Here is a 17667-nt window from a genome sequence, read left to right as displayed (position 1 = left end):
TCCAATCAGAGCTACAGCTGCTGGCCTACTCCACAGCCACAGCAATGGGGGATCCAAGCCTCGTCTGCAACCTACACCACAGCTCACAGCAATACCGGATCCCCAACCCACTGAGCAAGACCAGGAATGGAACCTACAACCTCATGGATACTGGTCAGATTCATTTCCACTGTACCACGAAGGGAACTCCGAGAATATTTTTATCTTACATCATTCCTGAAGGATATTTTCACTGGACATTGATTTTTTTCAGCACTATGCAGATGCTGTTTCACTTTCTTCTGGCCTCCATAATTCTAATGAGTAACCAGCTAGCTATTCAAATCACTGGTCTATTGTTAATATATTGTTTTTGTTTGGCCGGTTTTCAAAATTTGCTCTTTAGTTTTCATTATTTTACTTATCTGGTTGTAGATATTTGGGGGGGTTGTTAATCTTTGGGGTTCTCTCTCAGCTCCTTGAACCTGTAGACATAATTTTTACCAGACTTGGGAAGTTTCTCATCATTATTTCTTCCATTTTTTAATATTACACATTTTCTCTTTTCCTATGGGGACTCTCCTGACAGAAATCTTAGGCTTTTGTTATTATCTTATAGAGTCCCAAGGTTCTGTTTTTTTTTTTTTTTTCCAATAATTTTTTTCTCTGTTTCTTAGATTGGAAATATTTTGCTGACCTACATTCAAATTTATGCTCTTTGCTTTGCTGTCTCCATTCTGCTACTGAGTCCATCTAATAGTTTTTCTTGCGGGGGGTGGTGAGCCCACTGCATGTGGAAGTTCCTGGGCTAGGGATGGAACCTGCACCACAGCAGTGACCCAAGCTGCTGCAGTGATAACACTGGATCCTTAACCTGCCATGCCACAAGAGAACTCCCATCCATATTTTGATGATTGTATTTCAGCTCTAAAATTCTCATTTGCTTTTTGGGTTGTTTTTGTTTTTGTTGTTTTTGCTTTTTAGGACCACACTCATGGCATATGAAAGTTCTCATGCTAGGGGTCAAACTGGAGCTGTAGCTGCTGGTTTACACTACAGCCACAGCGTCATGGGATCTGAGCCGCACCTGTGACCTACACCACAGCTCATGGCAACACCAGATCCCCAACCCACTGAGCAAGGTCAGGGATCAAACCTGCATCCTCACGGATACTATTTGGATTCGTTTCTGCTGTGCCACAACAGGAACTTCTGCTTTTTCTTTGTAATTCTATTTCTTTGCTAAGACTTTCTACATTTTATGAGTATTTTGAATTGCTTGTTCAAGTTTGTTTTTATAACTGCTTTAAATTCTTTTGTCAGATAATCCAACATCGTGTTTTCTCAGTGTTGGCTTGTTTATTTTTTCTTATAAGTTTGAAAATTTTGTTATTCTTTGCACACTCAGTATTTTTGGATTGCATCATAATTGTTTTTAATGTTACAGTATGAGACTCTGGGTCTTGTTTAGATCCTATGGAGTCATTGCCTTTGTTTTGGTCAGCAATTAACTTGAGTTTGAGCATCAGGTTCCAACCTACCTCTTGTGGATTGCAGCTGCAATGTTAGTTCAAGTTTCAAAGCTTTTTGCAGTTCTTGAGATCTGTCTCACTGATTATCCTGTTCAGTAGTCAGTTTGGAACCTGGAAGTTCAGTTTTTGAAGTTTTTGCTATGCTGCTTAATATTGAATTCACACATATGAAGCTTGCTCTCTCACTCTTATCTCCCTAGTAGTACCTGGTTTTATGGTCCTCTATCTAGAACCTAGAGCTCTGTCACAAGACATGTTTCTACCATATTTTCTTAGCCTCTTTGCTGAAAACTCCATCTTGTCTTGCTTTACTTTACCCCATCTTCCTGCTTTAAAAACAGTCGCAGTGCTGGTGAATGACTTAAGCTTAAGCACAAAGACCTAAAGGCATAAGTTATTCATAGGGTGGGCTGAATGGGGACATAATGCGTTGGTCTAGACAGGCTGGACCTGTGCAGATTGGCACGCCGTTTGCACAGCATGATATGTCCTCTTAAGAATAAGAGAAAGAGGAGCCTCATGGCCCCAAGGAGTTTATGAGGGGTCGTTAGCAGGATATGTATTAGCAAGGAGAACTGAGGTGCAAACCTAGGTACGCTGTCTGCAGAAGCACAGTGGTGATTCTCTAGATGCTATGCATAGATAGCTGACGCCAAGCTTCCTCAAATGTTAATGATTGTTAAATGCCTAAAGGTCAGAATAAAAGCTTAATCACCAACCGGGCTACGTGACTTTTAAAATGACTTTATATATCCTGCACCTACAACCCCCTCCTCACTTGAGTAATCCTCCAGAGCACAATAAAAGCAGTGTGGTTTCTTGAGGCAGTGCTCTTGGTCCCTGAGAACTTGAGTCCCCCGGTTCCCACCTTTACTTAAGATAAATATCTCTGTGTCTTGTTTTATGTTAACGATTTTCCTTAAGTTTCACAGCACCTGTTCTTCAGCCCCATCCTCTGAGCTGGTCTCGGCAGAGCTCTAGCTACCCTGCTCTGCCATGCACTTTCTTAATTGCCCTCAGTCTATAGAGAAGAAGCAGGCAGACGAAAGAGAAAAATCAGTGGGGTTGGTTTCTTTTTCATGAAACTGCAGATCCCCAGAATGGAGAGTTGGGTTCCCTTCCAGGAGAGGAAGGTTCTACTCCCACTGCTGTGGACATGAGCTAGATATGAAATAAAAGAGAAAAGAGAAAAAAAATTACCGGAATTGATCTGTAACATCAGCTCTTATGTGGGTCTTTAGCCAGAGAGCCTTAAGCCTTGAACAGCAGCACCAGCTCTCCCTGGATCCCCAGCCTGCCAGCCCACCTGCAGGTTTTGGACTTACCAGCTTCCATAATCACATAAACCCAATTTCTTAACTAAATCTCTCAATAGATACACATCCTTTTAGTTCTGTTCTCTAGAGAATCTAGACTAATACAGACTTTGGTATTCCTCATTCCAAGCAATAGGAATTCATTTTCATGCTCCTTGAGCCAGAGACTCTCAGAGGGCTTTTCCCAGAGCTCACTGTGACTGTGGTATGAAGTTAGCCTTGTTACTTTTGTGCTTCTGATTGTGTTAAGCTTGGGCTGGGTTACTGTGGAGGGGAAAAGTGGTAAATATTGCCAGTTTGGTGACAGTATGAATTCTAGTATTCTTCCCCAATCCACCTGCTAATATTTACTTTTCCAGAGCTCGAATAGCTTCTCCTTACATTCTGTTCATGTTTTATAGCTGCATTTAGTAGAAGAGATAAAGTGAGTGTGTTTACACCATCATCCAGGAAACTAGAATCTGTATTTTGAAATTTGATTGACATTCAGTTAAACAAAATAGTCAAGGCTTATTTCTTCCAGATTGTTAGTTTTCCATATTGTTTTCACCTCTGTCAGTATAGGAGGGAGTTGGAACTATAACAGCGATTGTTGGTGGGTGTAGAAATAGCTGTGAGGTGGTGGAAGCACCACCAGCTTGCAATCAGTAGTCTTGAGTTTGAAGTTGGACATTACTGTTAAATACCAGTGCAATCTGAGTTAAGGCTGTTATTCCTTAATTTCAGTTTTCTTTTCTGTAAAATGAACATGAGTTTTAAAAACATGAATGCATAATTTTTAAAAACACAAATGTAATTTTTGAAATAAGTAACTGTAGAAAATGACCCATTGTTATTTGGGTGGCAGAATATGAGAGATAACATCTCTTGCATGCTTATTGTGTGTGATACTGTTTAATGCGATTAGTATACATTAACCTGTTTGATATTCATTACGGTCTCATAGAGAGGTACTATTATTATCTTTTTTACAGATAAACAGCTGACCCACAACATTGCTAACTAGCTTTCCTAAGGTCGCATGTTTAACAACGGGTGGGTTATTGTTCACACTCAGGTACTCTGATTCTAAAAGCTATGTTCTTAACTGCTGTATATACTACAGTGAGAATGAGCAGCATGTTTTATTATTTGCATGGAATCGTTAAAAAGAATGAGGACTGAATCAGTCTATTTGGAATATACCATTCGATTATTCCAGCTCATTTCACTACAAAACAAAAGAGAATCTTAAATTTTGGAGTTTGGATTCCTTCTTCTAATATAGTGAATAGGTCACTAGAATAACTTTAGAGGCCCCTACAGTACTTCTTTTCTCTCTGAGACTCTAGATCATGACAGTCACTAATCTGTATTAAATATATGTGCTCTCCACCTTGTACTAAGAAACAATCCATTCATTTCACATGGAGCAGCAGCTGCTTAAAGCAATTAAAAACTGTCTCCTTGGTAATCGGCTGTTGTCATGCGGGGTTTTGTTCTATCAAGGTCACCAGGGACCTCATTAGAAAACTTCAGATAATTATATTATTAAAATGTTATGAATGTTTTCACAAAGTCAGTAGGAACATAATTGTTTTAAGTGCCTCAAAACTATTTTCCCCGAAGAGCAAGATGATTTATCGGGGTGAGAAAACCAAATACTTTCAAGGTTGTCTCCAGAGGGCCCAGCTTTGTTAGGGAGTCCCTGCTGCTTCCAGCTCAATTTTGCCTCCTGGTTTTAGCAATTTCACAGTTTGACTTCTGCAGGAGGCCTCTGGGAGCAGGTTGCTCAACAAAGAACATTAAAATACACTTCAAAGTTTAATCCCTTACCAGGGAAAAAGGTGGGCAACTGCAAACAACACACCACTCAACTGCAAAGTCAAGTCATTACTATTGGAAAAGGAAGACACTTGAGGAAACCTCAAGGGTGTTTTATTTTCTCCAAGAGCCACTAACTTCAGAATGAATGGGAAATGGACCTTGTTAATATCAACCCTTTATAGATTCATGCAACCATCCATTCACTTATTTACTCATTTCATTCAATTATTTTGATAACCTAGATCATTGTTTTAGTGCCTTTCTATATTCAAAGTTCTCATTAAACCGAACAGTAATAATTCAGGTAACATATAAATGTGGAAGGTGGCTTATTTTGTAACATGGAAAGTTTTTTCCACTTGATATTTAATTGTAGCATTTTAAATAATTTTGTTTAATTTTGCAATGTTTTCTGTAGTTTACTGCTCTTCATGAATCAGTGTATAGATTTTTCACATCTGGACACAATTTACTGTTGAGATTACAGTCTTAGGCCTGATGTTTGTTATCAGATTGTCTACAAATTATTTTTGTTAGGGGCCACATGGGGGCTCATTGTTGCAATGGCTCTTCATGCTGACCCAGGAGAGGGACTGCCTTGCTCAGGCGACATCCTGTTTTCGCCGCTCCTGCCGACTTTCCCAAGACTGCGAGACCCTTCCCCCCTTCACCATGGGACACCACACACCTCCAGTTTTCTCAGGATTAGGAGACCACCCTACCTCGAGACACCTCTGACTTTCTCATGACTAGGTGACCACCAGAGTTCAGGTGCAGGTGAAAGATCAACTGAACTCCCTCTGCCTCAGGGAATCCCATTTCCCACCCGCGGGGTATAAGAAGGGCATGGTGGGGGGCGGGGGGGGCAGGCTGGCTCTTCTCAAGGGTCAGTCACCCTCTCCCCTTCCACTCTAGTAAATTTTCTTTTCTTTACCTAAACCCCAGGCTTGTTCTCTTTTTCTCCACGCTCGCCTTACAATTTTTATCTAGCTTTGAAAGCTATATGCGTATTGTAAATATGTAAGGCTACGTACAGATTACAAACAACACCCAATTAAATACATGTAATAAAATTGCATACTTGGAGTATTTCATTAGATTATACCAGCTTGTGAAACGTATTATCACACTTAAGCATTTACAAAAAGTGGATTCCAAGCTAAGGAAGAATAACTTTAGGTAAAAACAGTCATAATAATTCTGTGAGAAATCATCTCTTACCTCTATAGCTGCATCTTTTCATTCTGAACTCATAATTACGTTGCCTTGTTCTAGAACTTCTGCTCTGATTACATTAGAAATAAATTAACCAACACTATTCTCTCCCCCCAGGTCCTCTGGTTTTTTTGGTGTGTATTAAATCAACAATAGTGTTTATTTGGAGGAAATGGATGGATGTGGTAAAGGGATAAGAGGAATATATTTCATCATATCTTTCATGTGTTTTATTTTCTAAATATGTGAAAGTAACAAAGTATCATCTATTCAATGATACTAAACTACATCCATAATTTTTTTTTTTGCTTTTTAGGGCCACACCTGGAGCATATGGAGGTTCCCAGGCTAGGGGTCTAGTCGGAGCTGTAGCTGCCGGCCTACACCACAGCCACAGCAACACGGGATCCAAGCCACGTCTGTGACCTACACCACAGCTCACAGCAACGCCATATCCTTAACCCACTGAGCAAGGCCAGGGATCGAACCCACAACCTCATGGTTCCTAGTCCGATTCGTTTACTCTGTACCACAATGGGGACTCCTTATAGCCATTATTAAATAAGTGATTGCATGGAAGAAAAGTATATTATGCAAGGGCATTCTCATGTTATTAATTGGCACAGGACATATTTTTTTATCCCTTTCAGAATGGCAGAGAGCACATTTTAAGATGGTGTTAACATCATCTCATTTAATTCAAATGGAAATTATCTGCTTTCCTTTTTTTTTTTGTCTTCTCCAGGGCCACACACACGGCATATGGAGGTTCCCAGGCTAGGGGTTGAATTGGAGCTGTAGCCGCCGGACTACACCACAGCCACAGCAACACGGGATCCAAGCCACGTCTGTGATCTACACCACAGCTCATGGCAACGCCAGATCCTTAACCCACTGAGCAAGGCCAGGGATCGAACCCGAAACCTCATGGTTTCTAGTCGGATTCATTAACCACTGAGCCACAAAGGGAACTCCTGCTTTCTTAATTTTAATTTGAGTTTAAGAATGGTTAGGTGGTATCTATAATCTGGAGGGAGAATACCAAGTGGAGGGCGTAAAACAACCATGTCTTCAAGATCCCACCCAGGCATGATTTCAGCTGATGCAACAAACAGGAAACAGACTCCAGCACAGATGAAGGCCCCAGGACCAAGATCATTTAAGGAGCTGTTAAACCTCAAAATAAACAGAGCCAAAAGGGTTGTTAAAATTCACACTTAATGACCTAAATCCTCCTTCCCTGGTTCCCAAGCCCCCTTCCCCCTTCTCCATGAGACTTCGTGACTTAGCATATGAAACCCTAACTATAAAAAAGCCCTTGCTGGAGTTCCCGTCGTGGCGCAGTGGTTAACGAATCCGACTAGGAACCATGAGGTTGTGGGTTCGCTCCCTGCCTTTGCTCAGTGGGTTAACGATCCGGCGTTGCCATGAGCTGTGGTGTAGGTTGCAGACGCGGCTCGGATCCCGCGTTGCTGTGGCTCTGGCGTAGGCCGGTGGCTACAGCTCCAATTCAACCCCTAGCCCGGGAACCTCCATATGCCGCGGGAGCGGCCCAAGAAATAGCAACAACAACAACAACAACAAAAAAGACCAAAGACAAAAAAAAAAAAAAAAAGCCCTTGCTGCAGTAGCAGGAGGCCTGAGTTCTCTCTGCTCAGTGCTCCCGGCCACTCTGTTGGTCAGCAAACCTGTTTGCCATCTCAGTGCTCCAGTCTTTGTCTCCTTCAACTTTGCCATCCTAACAAGAATCATAAATCAAATTCTTAATGTCTAACTGACCACTGTCTTTCCCCGCTAGGCTCTTGGTGCATACTTTAAGATATAAACAAATTTAAAATTAGCCTGAACAAACAAAACAGTAAATATCTTACTGATTTTTATTCATATATTTGAGTAAGTGTGATAGGGATGGAGAAGACACAGGTCGTTGTAGAAGTCCCAGTAGAGGATCATGGATAGAGAGGGAAATCTAGGGGACTTTGGGGAGATCACTGTAAGGTAGTAAGTTGCTCCAGAAAAGCCAGCAGAACAAGGCAGGCTTGCTTGACTAGTGGAGGTACAAGAATTGCCTCAGATCATTGGGTCAGGGATGGGATGAGGCCTGCATTCAGATTCAGACCAAGGGCAGGAGTTTGAGGACCACCCTTTTGCTGATTTGAATACACACCTTACTGGACACCAAGGAGGAGAACCACTACTTCCAGAAAAGAAGAAGTGGTCTTTTTTGACCCCCACTCCCCTTGAATGATAGAACTGTAGCCCACCGGATCCTCAGGTCAGAGCTTCTGTGCCTGCCTGCTTGGATCTCTCATAAGTGTCCTATCCTAATAAATCTATTTCTTACCTATCAATTTGTCTCTCGCTGAATTCCTTCTGCGTGGAGACATGAAGAACCTGAACCTCAGTGAGTCCAGACACAGGGTGAATGATTCTAATTTAAAACTGGGTTTAAGTCCCAATCTGGGTTTTAGGCTGGATTCGAGTCCTGGCACCTGGGTTCAAGTCCCAATCTGGTTCGGGCCATTAATACTGTCAGTTTCAAGTTTATATACATATATATATGTATATGTATAAAAATATATATATTATATTTGAGTATTTGAGTATATGTATTATACACACACACACACACACACACACACAGTGATAATGACTAAGAGTTAAATTCTGCTTAATGGCTGACTGGGAAACTTTTTTTTTTGTCTTTTTAGGGTCGCGCCTGTGGCATATGGAAGTTCCCAGGCTATGGGTTGAAATGGAGCTGTAGCTGCCGGCCTAGGCCACAGCCATATCAATGTGAGATCCGAGCCTGCATCTTCGACCTACACCACAGCTCACAGCAATGCCGGACCCTTAACCCACTGAGAAAGGCCAGGGATCGAACCTGCATCCTCATGGATGCTCACCAGATTCGTTACTGCTGAGCCACAACAGGAAATCCCGGAAACTATTTTTTTTACTTAAAGCAAAAACTGCTTTTTTCTTTGCAACCCATTCCCATGATTGTCTCATTCTAGCTTCACCCAGGTCCAACTGCAAATTCATATCAGATGAAAATATGTATCAGGTGAAAACATGGGATCATGAATACAGCGAGCATGATTCTGGAGCCACGTAACCTCTGCACTTTCAAACAATGTGATAGAGTAAGGCATTGCAATTTTTAGTTTGAAAATATGATTAAATGAAATTTGAGAGAAGATATTCAAAACACCAGGTCATGTAACCATAATGTTTCTGTCTTGCCTGTTCAAAGGTTGTCTCTTGTAGAAAACCTCAGATTAAACCTCATTTTGGAATAATTATATTACTATGTAACACAAGTTCTAGTGATCTAACTTTAATTTCATCCTGCTGGGTATTCATCGTTTAGTACTTCTCGGGTGAAAATTATTTTTATGATTATGTCAAATATACCTTAGGGGAAAATGATTCCATTTTCTCTGTTAAATTCAGGAAGCACCTAATATGTTCTCCTTTTTCATTTAGTTAAATGATTTCCAAAGGGATGTTTTTAATAAGCAGTAGTACTGCAGTGCCTGGCAACCATGACTTGGCATGTAAATAGTTAATACACTGCTTTCCAAAAGTCTATTATGTAAACCCAAGTGAGACTACATGCTTCTCTTACTTACCAGAGTCATTCTGAAATTTGTCATATCCTTCCAGGTGCTGTTCACGAGTAAAGAGTTTTTATTTCCGTATATTCAGCCCAAAAGATGAGCACATCTTTGAAAAAACAAATTCTTTTCTCTAGGACCAAAATGTATATTTCAGGATGATGAACAAGTGTTTTCATTTATGAACGTTCTATACAAAGATGAAAACAGGCATGACTTTTTTTTTTCACTTCCAATTCTCCCACCTTTTTTTTTTTCCAGTCTATTTGTCTTTTTAGGGTGGCACATGTGGCATATGGAGGTTCCCAGGCTAGGGGCTGAATTGGAGCTGTAGATGCTGGCCACGGCCACGGCAACGCAGGATCCAAGCTGTGCCTGCAACTTACACCACAGCTCCACATGGTTGCCAGGCACTACAGAACTACTGCTTATTAAAAACAGCCCTTTGGAAATCATTACGGCAACTCTGGATCCTTAACCCACTGAGCAAGGCCAGGGATCAAATACGCATCCTCATGGATACTAGTTAGGCTGGTCAACCACTGAGCCAAGACGGGAACTCCTATCCCACCTTTCTTATTTGTCACTGTCAGTTTTACTCTGAATTGAAATGCTTCCTTTTGAATCATTTCAAGGGTAAAGCCTCATTTTGGAAGTGGCATCCTTTAAAACAATGGCTTTGAAACACTGTCTTTTGAAAACCTTGTTGCTGTTTGACCTGTTGGGATTGACAGATGATATCTGCTTCTGGGATAATTCACAAATTTACAACTCTTGGCTTGATCAGACCACAGTGGTGACCAATAGTCTTAATATTCCCTCAGCTTGACTGGAGTTTAGACAGGTTTCTTCCTGACTCTAGCACCTGACTTTCTTTATCATTTCCACATTAGAAAGGAGTTCCCATCGTGGCTCAGTGGTTAATGAACCCAACTAGTATCCATGAGGACGTGGGTTCGATCCCTGGCCTCGATCAGTGGGTTAAAGATCAGGCATTGCCGTGAGATGTGGTGCAGGTCGAAGACACGGCTCAGATCTGGTGTTGCTATGACTGTGGCATAGGCCAGCAGCTGTAGCTTCAATTTGACCCCTAGCCTGGGAACCTCCATATGCCGCAGGTGCGGCCCTAAAAAGACCAAAAAAAAAAAAAAAGAAAAAAGAAAATTTGTAACTCTAAAGTCTTTTTAGGGCCACACCCACAGCATATGGAGGTTCTCAGGCTAGGGGTCCAATCAGAGCTGTAGCCACTGGCCTATACCACAGTCACAGCAATGCCAGATCTGAGCCACATCTGCGAATACACCACAGCTCACAGCAACGCTGGATCCTTAACCCAGTGAGTGAGGCCAGGGATCAAACCTGTGTCCTCATGGATGCTAGTCAGATTCGTTTCTGTTGGGCCACGACAGGAACTCCTCTCTCCCCTTTAAGTTATAAATATATTTTCCAGTTTTATGACCTAGGAATGTCTTTCTCAACCAGGGAGTCACTCCTTTGAAATGTAATCCTCCAAGAAGATACCTTTGCTCTCATCTGGTCTCTGTGGGATGGGGAGTCTAACCTCCACAGTTGCTTTGCTCCAAGTTCTAAAACTGCCTCCTGTCAAGAAGATACAAAGAGATTACTTTTGTTTTGGGTAGAACCAATTAGCAAACACAGCTGGCCTTCAGTCCCTCTGCCTCAGCTCTTCAAAACTCTCCAACCCTTTTTTTCAGCAAAGCTGAGCTTAGACCGAGTTCTGTCTTTTCTCCTCTATTGCAATAGCCTTGAATAATGTCTTCCATCCCTTTTCCTTTGTCCAGTGCAATTTATCCTTGACAGTGATACTCACTGGGTGACTAACCCCCATCTTTGCATCTCCTGCCTGCAGAATTTTCTGTCTCCCATATCTCTTTCAAGCTTACTTGTTCAGTGACTTATCTTCACACTCTGTCATGAGGCCAGAATGGTCCATCTCCAGATTTTCCTTTCAATTGCAGGCACCATGGTGGGCCAGTTAGCAATCAACTCAAGACCAGTGTCGTTTGTTGTTTAAAGGTAGCTCAGGCAACTAAATCCCAGAGGTCCCTGGCTTCTCCCTGAATGGACATGACAAGTTCTTCTCTCAATAATACCCTCAATTTATCCAACCTTTCCCTCTTTAGACTTTTCCAGAAAGGGGACATCAGAAAAATGTGGATAATCATGCTGCTATCTTTACTCATCTCATTTCCTTTTTTAGTTAGTTATGTGTTGGACTAGAAAATGAGGAGGACGTTTCTCTTTTTCTGTTACATTTCTGAACTCAGCTAAGCCTTAATATGTGCAATAATCTCTCTGGGCATGAGAAGAACCTCATCTGTTGACTACTACCAGCTTGACTGTTGATTTTCCAAAAGGGAGATAAGGCAATAATCAAGTCAATAGACTGATTTAAAAGACTGTCATGTTGGAGTTCCCATCGTGGCTCAGTGGAAATGAATCTGACTCGGAACCATGAGGTTGAGGGTTTGATCCCTGGCCTTGCTCAGTGGGTTAAGGATCTGGCTGGCATTGCCATGAGCTGTGGTGTAGGTCGCAGACATGGCTCCCATCTGGCGTTGCTGTGGCTGTGGCACAGGCTGACAGTTATAGCACCTATTAGGCCCCTAGCCTGTGAACCTCCATATGCAGCAGGTGTGGCCCTAAAATGACAAAAGACACACACACACACACACACACACACACACACACACACACACACAAAGACTGTCGTCTTGCTTCGTGATTCAGTTTTTTATCCTTTTTTCTCTATTAAATGTTCTGTCATCACAACAACTATATGGATGTATAGAAAGATTATGAGCGAAGATAGCTCCTATTTATTAAGAACTTACTAAATATCAAATACTATTCCAAGTGCCTTACGTGTGTTTACATCCAGCAAGCTCCACAATACTATAAATTACTATTACTAACCCTATTTTACAGGTAAAAAGACTAAGACAGAGAGATTAAAAAACCATTAATAGTCATATAACCAGAAAGTAGGGAAGCCTTGGCAATCTCAGTCAAGTCTTTTAACGTCTATAATACTCCCAAGGAAAAATAATTTATTCTTAGGTTAAAAAAAAGAGTAAAACACATTAAAACTTTAAAAATATCACCTCACACAGACACACACTTTATTTGCAGCAGAGAAGTCCAGATCTACCTTGCTAGTGGAAAGTAGAGTTAACGATTACAAAATTTTTTAATGCACCCGAGTTTGAGATACTCTTAGTCCACATTGGTCTTATTCTGTATCAACCAGGAGAAGGCCTGGCATAAGACAGATCCTGAACACATGGCTTTAAATGAATCCTTGAATAATCTTCTGTGTAAAAATTACATGTCTGTGAAGCTCCCTGGTGGCTCAGCGGGTTAAAGACCCCTGTTGGCACTGTGGCTCAGGTCCCAGCTGTGGTGTGGGTTTGATCCCTGGAACTTCCACATGTGGAGGGTGCAACCAAAAAAAAAAAAAAAGAATTATATGTTTGAATGATTATTCTGTTTATGAATTTAAAAATAAATAACTCATCTGATTGTGTACTTTCATGTTATAATGGAATTGATATAGAAAGCACAAAAATTAGAATTATTAGAAATTAATAGTGGCTAAATTTAAATTTAAAATATAAGAATTAGTGTGGTATTCCTTCTTAACAGTTGCAGTTCTCAGGTTTCTTAGTTGCAACACATAGACCCAATCCTAGCTGTATTTAGCTACACCACAGGTTCTCTTGGAAGGCATGATAGTAAAGTTTGGAAAATATGAGCCCAGGTCAGTGAAACTGACCTAGCACAGAGCGCACTGCTGACAGTGCTGGACACAGACTCTGCATTTCCTCCTGTGGGAGTGGGGGACTAGATTCCAGACTCCACTACTTCTGCTCCCCAAAGCTGAACGCCTCTACCACCAGCTGCGTTAGAAATGGACACCACTTAGTTCCTGCCTCTCACATTGCTTTTCTTTAAGTCGAAGTCTCAGGCTGGAAAATCTAATCTCAGAACCCAAGGTCCCATGCCTGCATTCTAGCCATAAGGGATACCAGGAAAGGGGGTTTTACTCTGTCTTGGGAGATAGTAGTAGGAGTAGTGCGGGAATTCCTACCCTCTATAACATTGTTCAAAGATGATCAGTATGTGCAATGCATGTTTAACGAATAGAAAGTGAGTCGGGTTTATAGTAATCACACACACATGAAATCATAAAGTGTATTGAAAAATGTGAGCTACTTTTGTAAAGGAGAATTAGCAAAATGTGATTTAGCATAAACAACAAAATTTTTAGTATTTCTTGGTAAAAAGACACTATGTAACAGCACATTTTTGAAGTTAATTGATCAATTTTGAAGGATTGAATGCTCTCAAGAACAAACACAGTATTTATTGAAATAAATGAAAAGGTTCAAAATAAGAATACAAGGCAATGAAAATATTATATAGATCAAAGAATGGTTCTTTACCTGTCGCTACAGTAGACAATACCATATTACTTAATTAGCTCAAATATATAAAAATACAGATTAATAAAAAACCTGAAGGCATAGAAATAGAGATGAAAACTGACATGGTTTCTCTTTGTAATTCAGCAGGCCCATTATATAATAGGTCAATAAAATAAATATTTCATACATTGTGTTAACGTATTTAATTGATGTTTAACTTAGGAAAAAATATAATTTACCCATTATTGCAGATGGATTGAACAGTCTAATAACTGATGAGGAAAAAAGATCTGATTACTAGTCATTTAAGACTATTGCTTGGTGGAGTTCCCACAGTGGCACACTGGGTTAAGAATCTGACTACAGCAGCTCAGTGGAGGTGCAGGTTGCATTCTCCACCCAGCTCAGTCGATTAAAGGATCCTGTGTTGCCGCAGTTGTGACATAGGTTGCAGCTGTGGCTCAGATTCAGTCCCTGGCCAGGATTCAATATCTGGCCCAGGAACTTCCATATGCCATGGGTATGGCCATAAAATTTAAACAACAAAAAAGACTATACCTTAGTAATTTATACCTGTTAAGCTTTGTGGCTACAACCTTTAAAAACTCATATTCAACTATTTGATATAAGATTGTGTAGAAAAAAATACTTTGAAAAAGCAGAATCAGAAGTTTCTGTGGTGGCACAGTGAAAACAAATCCCACTAGGAACCACGAGGTTGCGGGTTCGATCCCTGGCCTCACTCAGTGGGTTAAGGATCTGGCATTGCCATGAGCTGTGGTGTAGGTTGCAGATGCAGCTTGGATCCCAAGTTGCTGTGGCTGTGGTGTAGGCCAGCAGCTGTAGCTCCAGTTCAACCCCTAGCCTGGGAACCTCCACATGCCCCAGGTGCCTCCCTAAAAAGCAAAAAAAAAAAAAAAAAAAAAAAAAAAATAGAATCAAAGAGGGACTGAGAAAATGGCTTTACCACTATAAAACACAGATTTCTAGTATTTATAAATCTTTTCACATAATGAATGAAGAATAAAAATTTTTAAATTAAAATAGATAATATGAAAAATAAATAAAAATTGTAAACATTTTTAACCTCTTAATCTACCACATTAAAAATAATTAAAGGTAAAATATTGTAGCTATAAAAATTAAAAATGAAAAATCCCCATAATAGCCAATGCTGTGTGTATTTTATGTACTTTTGTGTTGCAAGCACTTGTTATGGTTTTAACCACCTAACAGAATCTCTATAAATATTTGTTGAATGAATTCATAAATCATGAGAGACATAGAATTGACATGGCTACATGTTGCTAATAGTCACGTAAAGTGATTTAATATTTTTGGAAATAATATAGTAATATATTCAAAACAGCTTAACATGTATACACTTTGACTCAGCAACCCCATTCCATGGAATTTTGAAGAGCAGAAATTCAATTTTTAGCATAACTTATAAAATAAAATTGGAAATAACACAGGTTACTTGTTATACAAAATAGGTGAATGCGTTAAATGTATTATATGAATTCCACTGAATATTGTGCATTCAATGAAAGAAGAAAATTATAAAAAAATTGTAATAGTAAAACTATGTAGGTTTATGTAATAATTGTATATAAGTTTGCACCAATATGCAAAATTGGCATTTATAAAGACAAAAATTAAAATAGACATTTGAAATTAAATGATTGGTTAATGGAGTTGTGGATAAATTGTCACTTTTTACTACCATTATTGTCATATTGTGTATGCAGTGCTTTTCAAACAGTGTGCTATTTGTGTTGGGTATATCTGTGTATGTGTATGTACCTGTGTGTCTTTGTGTATTGGAAGGAAAAGGAAAGTAGTGGGCCTATATGAAAAGAAAAATGAAAAGATTATATGTAATTCTCTTTTAATTTGAAAGAATAACAAAAAATTGGTTTCAACGACTAATAAAATGAAGATATCAGATGAAGAGTTTCTGTAGTGATGATACTTACAGTGCATGATTTATCAATAGGAAAAAAAGTGTTACTTTTCCTCAACCTTACTGAACATATATTACAAATATATATTTCATATATATATATGTATAATGAATTCCAATTATTAAAAAGTTCCTTGGGTGTAATATTGGCCAGCCATCAACAATAGGACAAAAATGTTTTTTTCTTGGTGAATTCACCACCCAACAGTAATTTTCTTAAAGCTTCCCTCATGGTCTTATTCCTCAAGCTGTAGATAATAGGATTCAGTGTTGGGGGCACTACTGTATAAAAGAGAGATATCATAATATCAAAAGCAGTTGGAGAATCTGAAGTTGATTTTAGAAACTCAAAGACGCCCATGGAGAGAAAAAATGACACAACAAAGAGGTGGGGCAGGCAGGTGGAGAAGGCTTTGGAGCGGCCCTCGGCAGAGGGAATTCTTAGAACTGTGGAAAAGATGTGGATGTAGGAGTGGGCAATGGAGATGAAGCAGATGAATGCCAGCACCGTCATGAAGGCCGCCACTCCAATCACTCCCAGGTAATCATTGGAGCAGGAGAGCTTCAGCAACTGGGGGATATCACAGAAGAACTGATGGATGACTTTGGCCCTACAGAAGGTGATGGAGAACGTGGCAGCTGTGTACAGGATCCCAGAGGTGCCTCCACTCAGCCAGACAGCTATCACAGCCCACTCGCAGGCTCTGGGATCCATGATGGCCTCGTAGTGCAGTGGGAGGCAGATGGCTGCATAGCGGTCATAAGACATGACTGTGAGAATGGCCACCTCAGCCCAGGCCAAAGACGTGAAGAAGAAGACCTGCAGCATGCACTGACCGTGGCTAATACAGCCATTGCCTGTCAGTGAAGTGTCAATGGACTGCGGGACCGTGACAGAAATGAAGGCGAGGTCCAGGAAGGAAAGGTGCTTCAAGAAGTAATACATTGGGGATTGGAGATGTTGGTCCAGCGTTGTGATGGCAATAATGATGATGTTACCTGCTAAGGCTGACAGGTACATCAGCAAGAAAAGCAATGCATGTAAGATCTGCAGCTCACGAGTGTTGGAAAATCCCATGAGGAGGAATCCGCACATTGTGGTTACATTTGCCATAACCATGTTGAAGATACAAATTGGGTTGGCAACTGGAAGATAAAGAGGATAGGGGACATGCAGTAGAGAAATGTTAAAATAAATTATTCATTTATTCATCGTTGCTTCTTTCAACAATTTATTTTTAAGCACCTGTTATTCATCAGCTGTGCCCTAGATGGTGGGAATCCAAAGACGAATATGTGTATGTTTCTTATGTTCATAGCACTTTCAGAAACACTAGTAAACCAGTAGTTACAGCTAGGTGCAAAGTGTGGTTACATCACTGGTCCTGTCATAGAAAAACAGATGCATTTGCACCACTAACATGCATTTGCACCATTTCCACAAGTGAAACCAATTGCTTTGCTTTAAGTCAAGAACAGAAAGTCAGGGGCATTCCTGCTGTGGTGTAGTGGGTTAAGGATCCAGCTTTGCCAAAGCTGGATGTAGGTCACAAATGCAGCTTAGATTTGATCCCTGGCTGGGTACTTCTGTTAAAAAAAAAAAAAAAAAAGAAAGAAAGAAAGAAAGAAAAAAAGCAAAAACTCAGTGATCAGCTCTTGGTTAGAGGTTTCTTAAAACTGGATGGATTTTATTTGTGTATAGTACATTGCTGTATTTTAGAAGATTGAGTGGCCTTTTGGAGGAAATATGGTTAGATGGGTGATAGCTAAGGTTCTTTCCTAACC

General features: G+C 40.3%; 1 protein-coding gene across 1 annotated transcript; it reads right to left on the bottom strand.

The window, feature by feature from the left end:
- Positions 1 to 16039: 16039 nt before the first annotated feature.
- On the bottom strand, positions 16040 to 17002 carry LOC125136573 (olfactory receptor 14J1-like). The gene has a single exon (XM_047797429.1). It carries the CDS (start codon positions 17000 to 17002, stop codon positions 16040 to 16042), a length of 963 nt encoding a protein of 320 aa, XP_047653385.1.
- Between the last annotated feature and the right edge of the window lie 665 nt (positions 17003 to 17667).

This window comes from Phacochoerus africanus, chromosome 9, assembly GCF_016906955.1.
Source record: "Phacochoerus africanus isolate WHEZ1 chromosome 9, ROS_Pafr_v1, whole genome shotgun sequence".
Taxonomy (NCBI): Eukaryota; Metazoa; Chordata; class Mammalia; order Artiodactyla; family Suidae; genus Phacochoerus; species Phacochoerus africanus.
This window is presented reverse-complemented; position numbering and strand designations above follow the sequence as displayed.

Excerpts from the sequence above, each read along its gene's own strand:
- LOC125136573 (XM_047797429.1), bottom strand. The coding sequence starts at position 17,002 with ATGGTTATGGCAAATGTAACCACAATGTGCGGATTCCTCCTCATGGGA.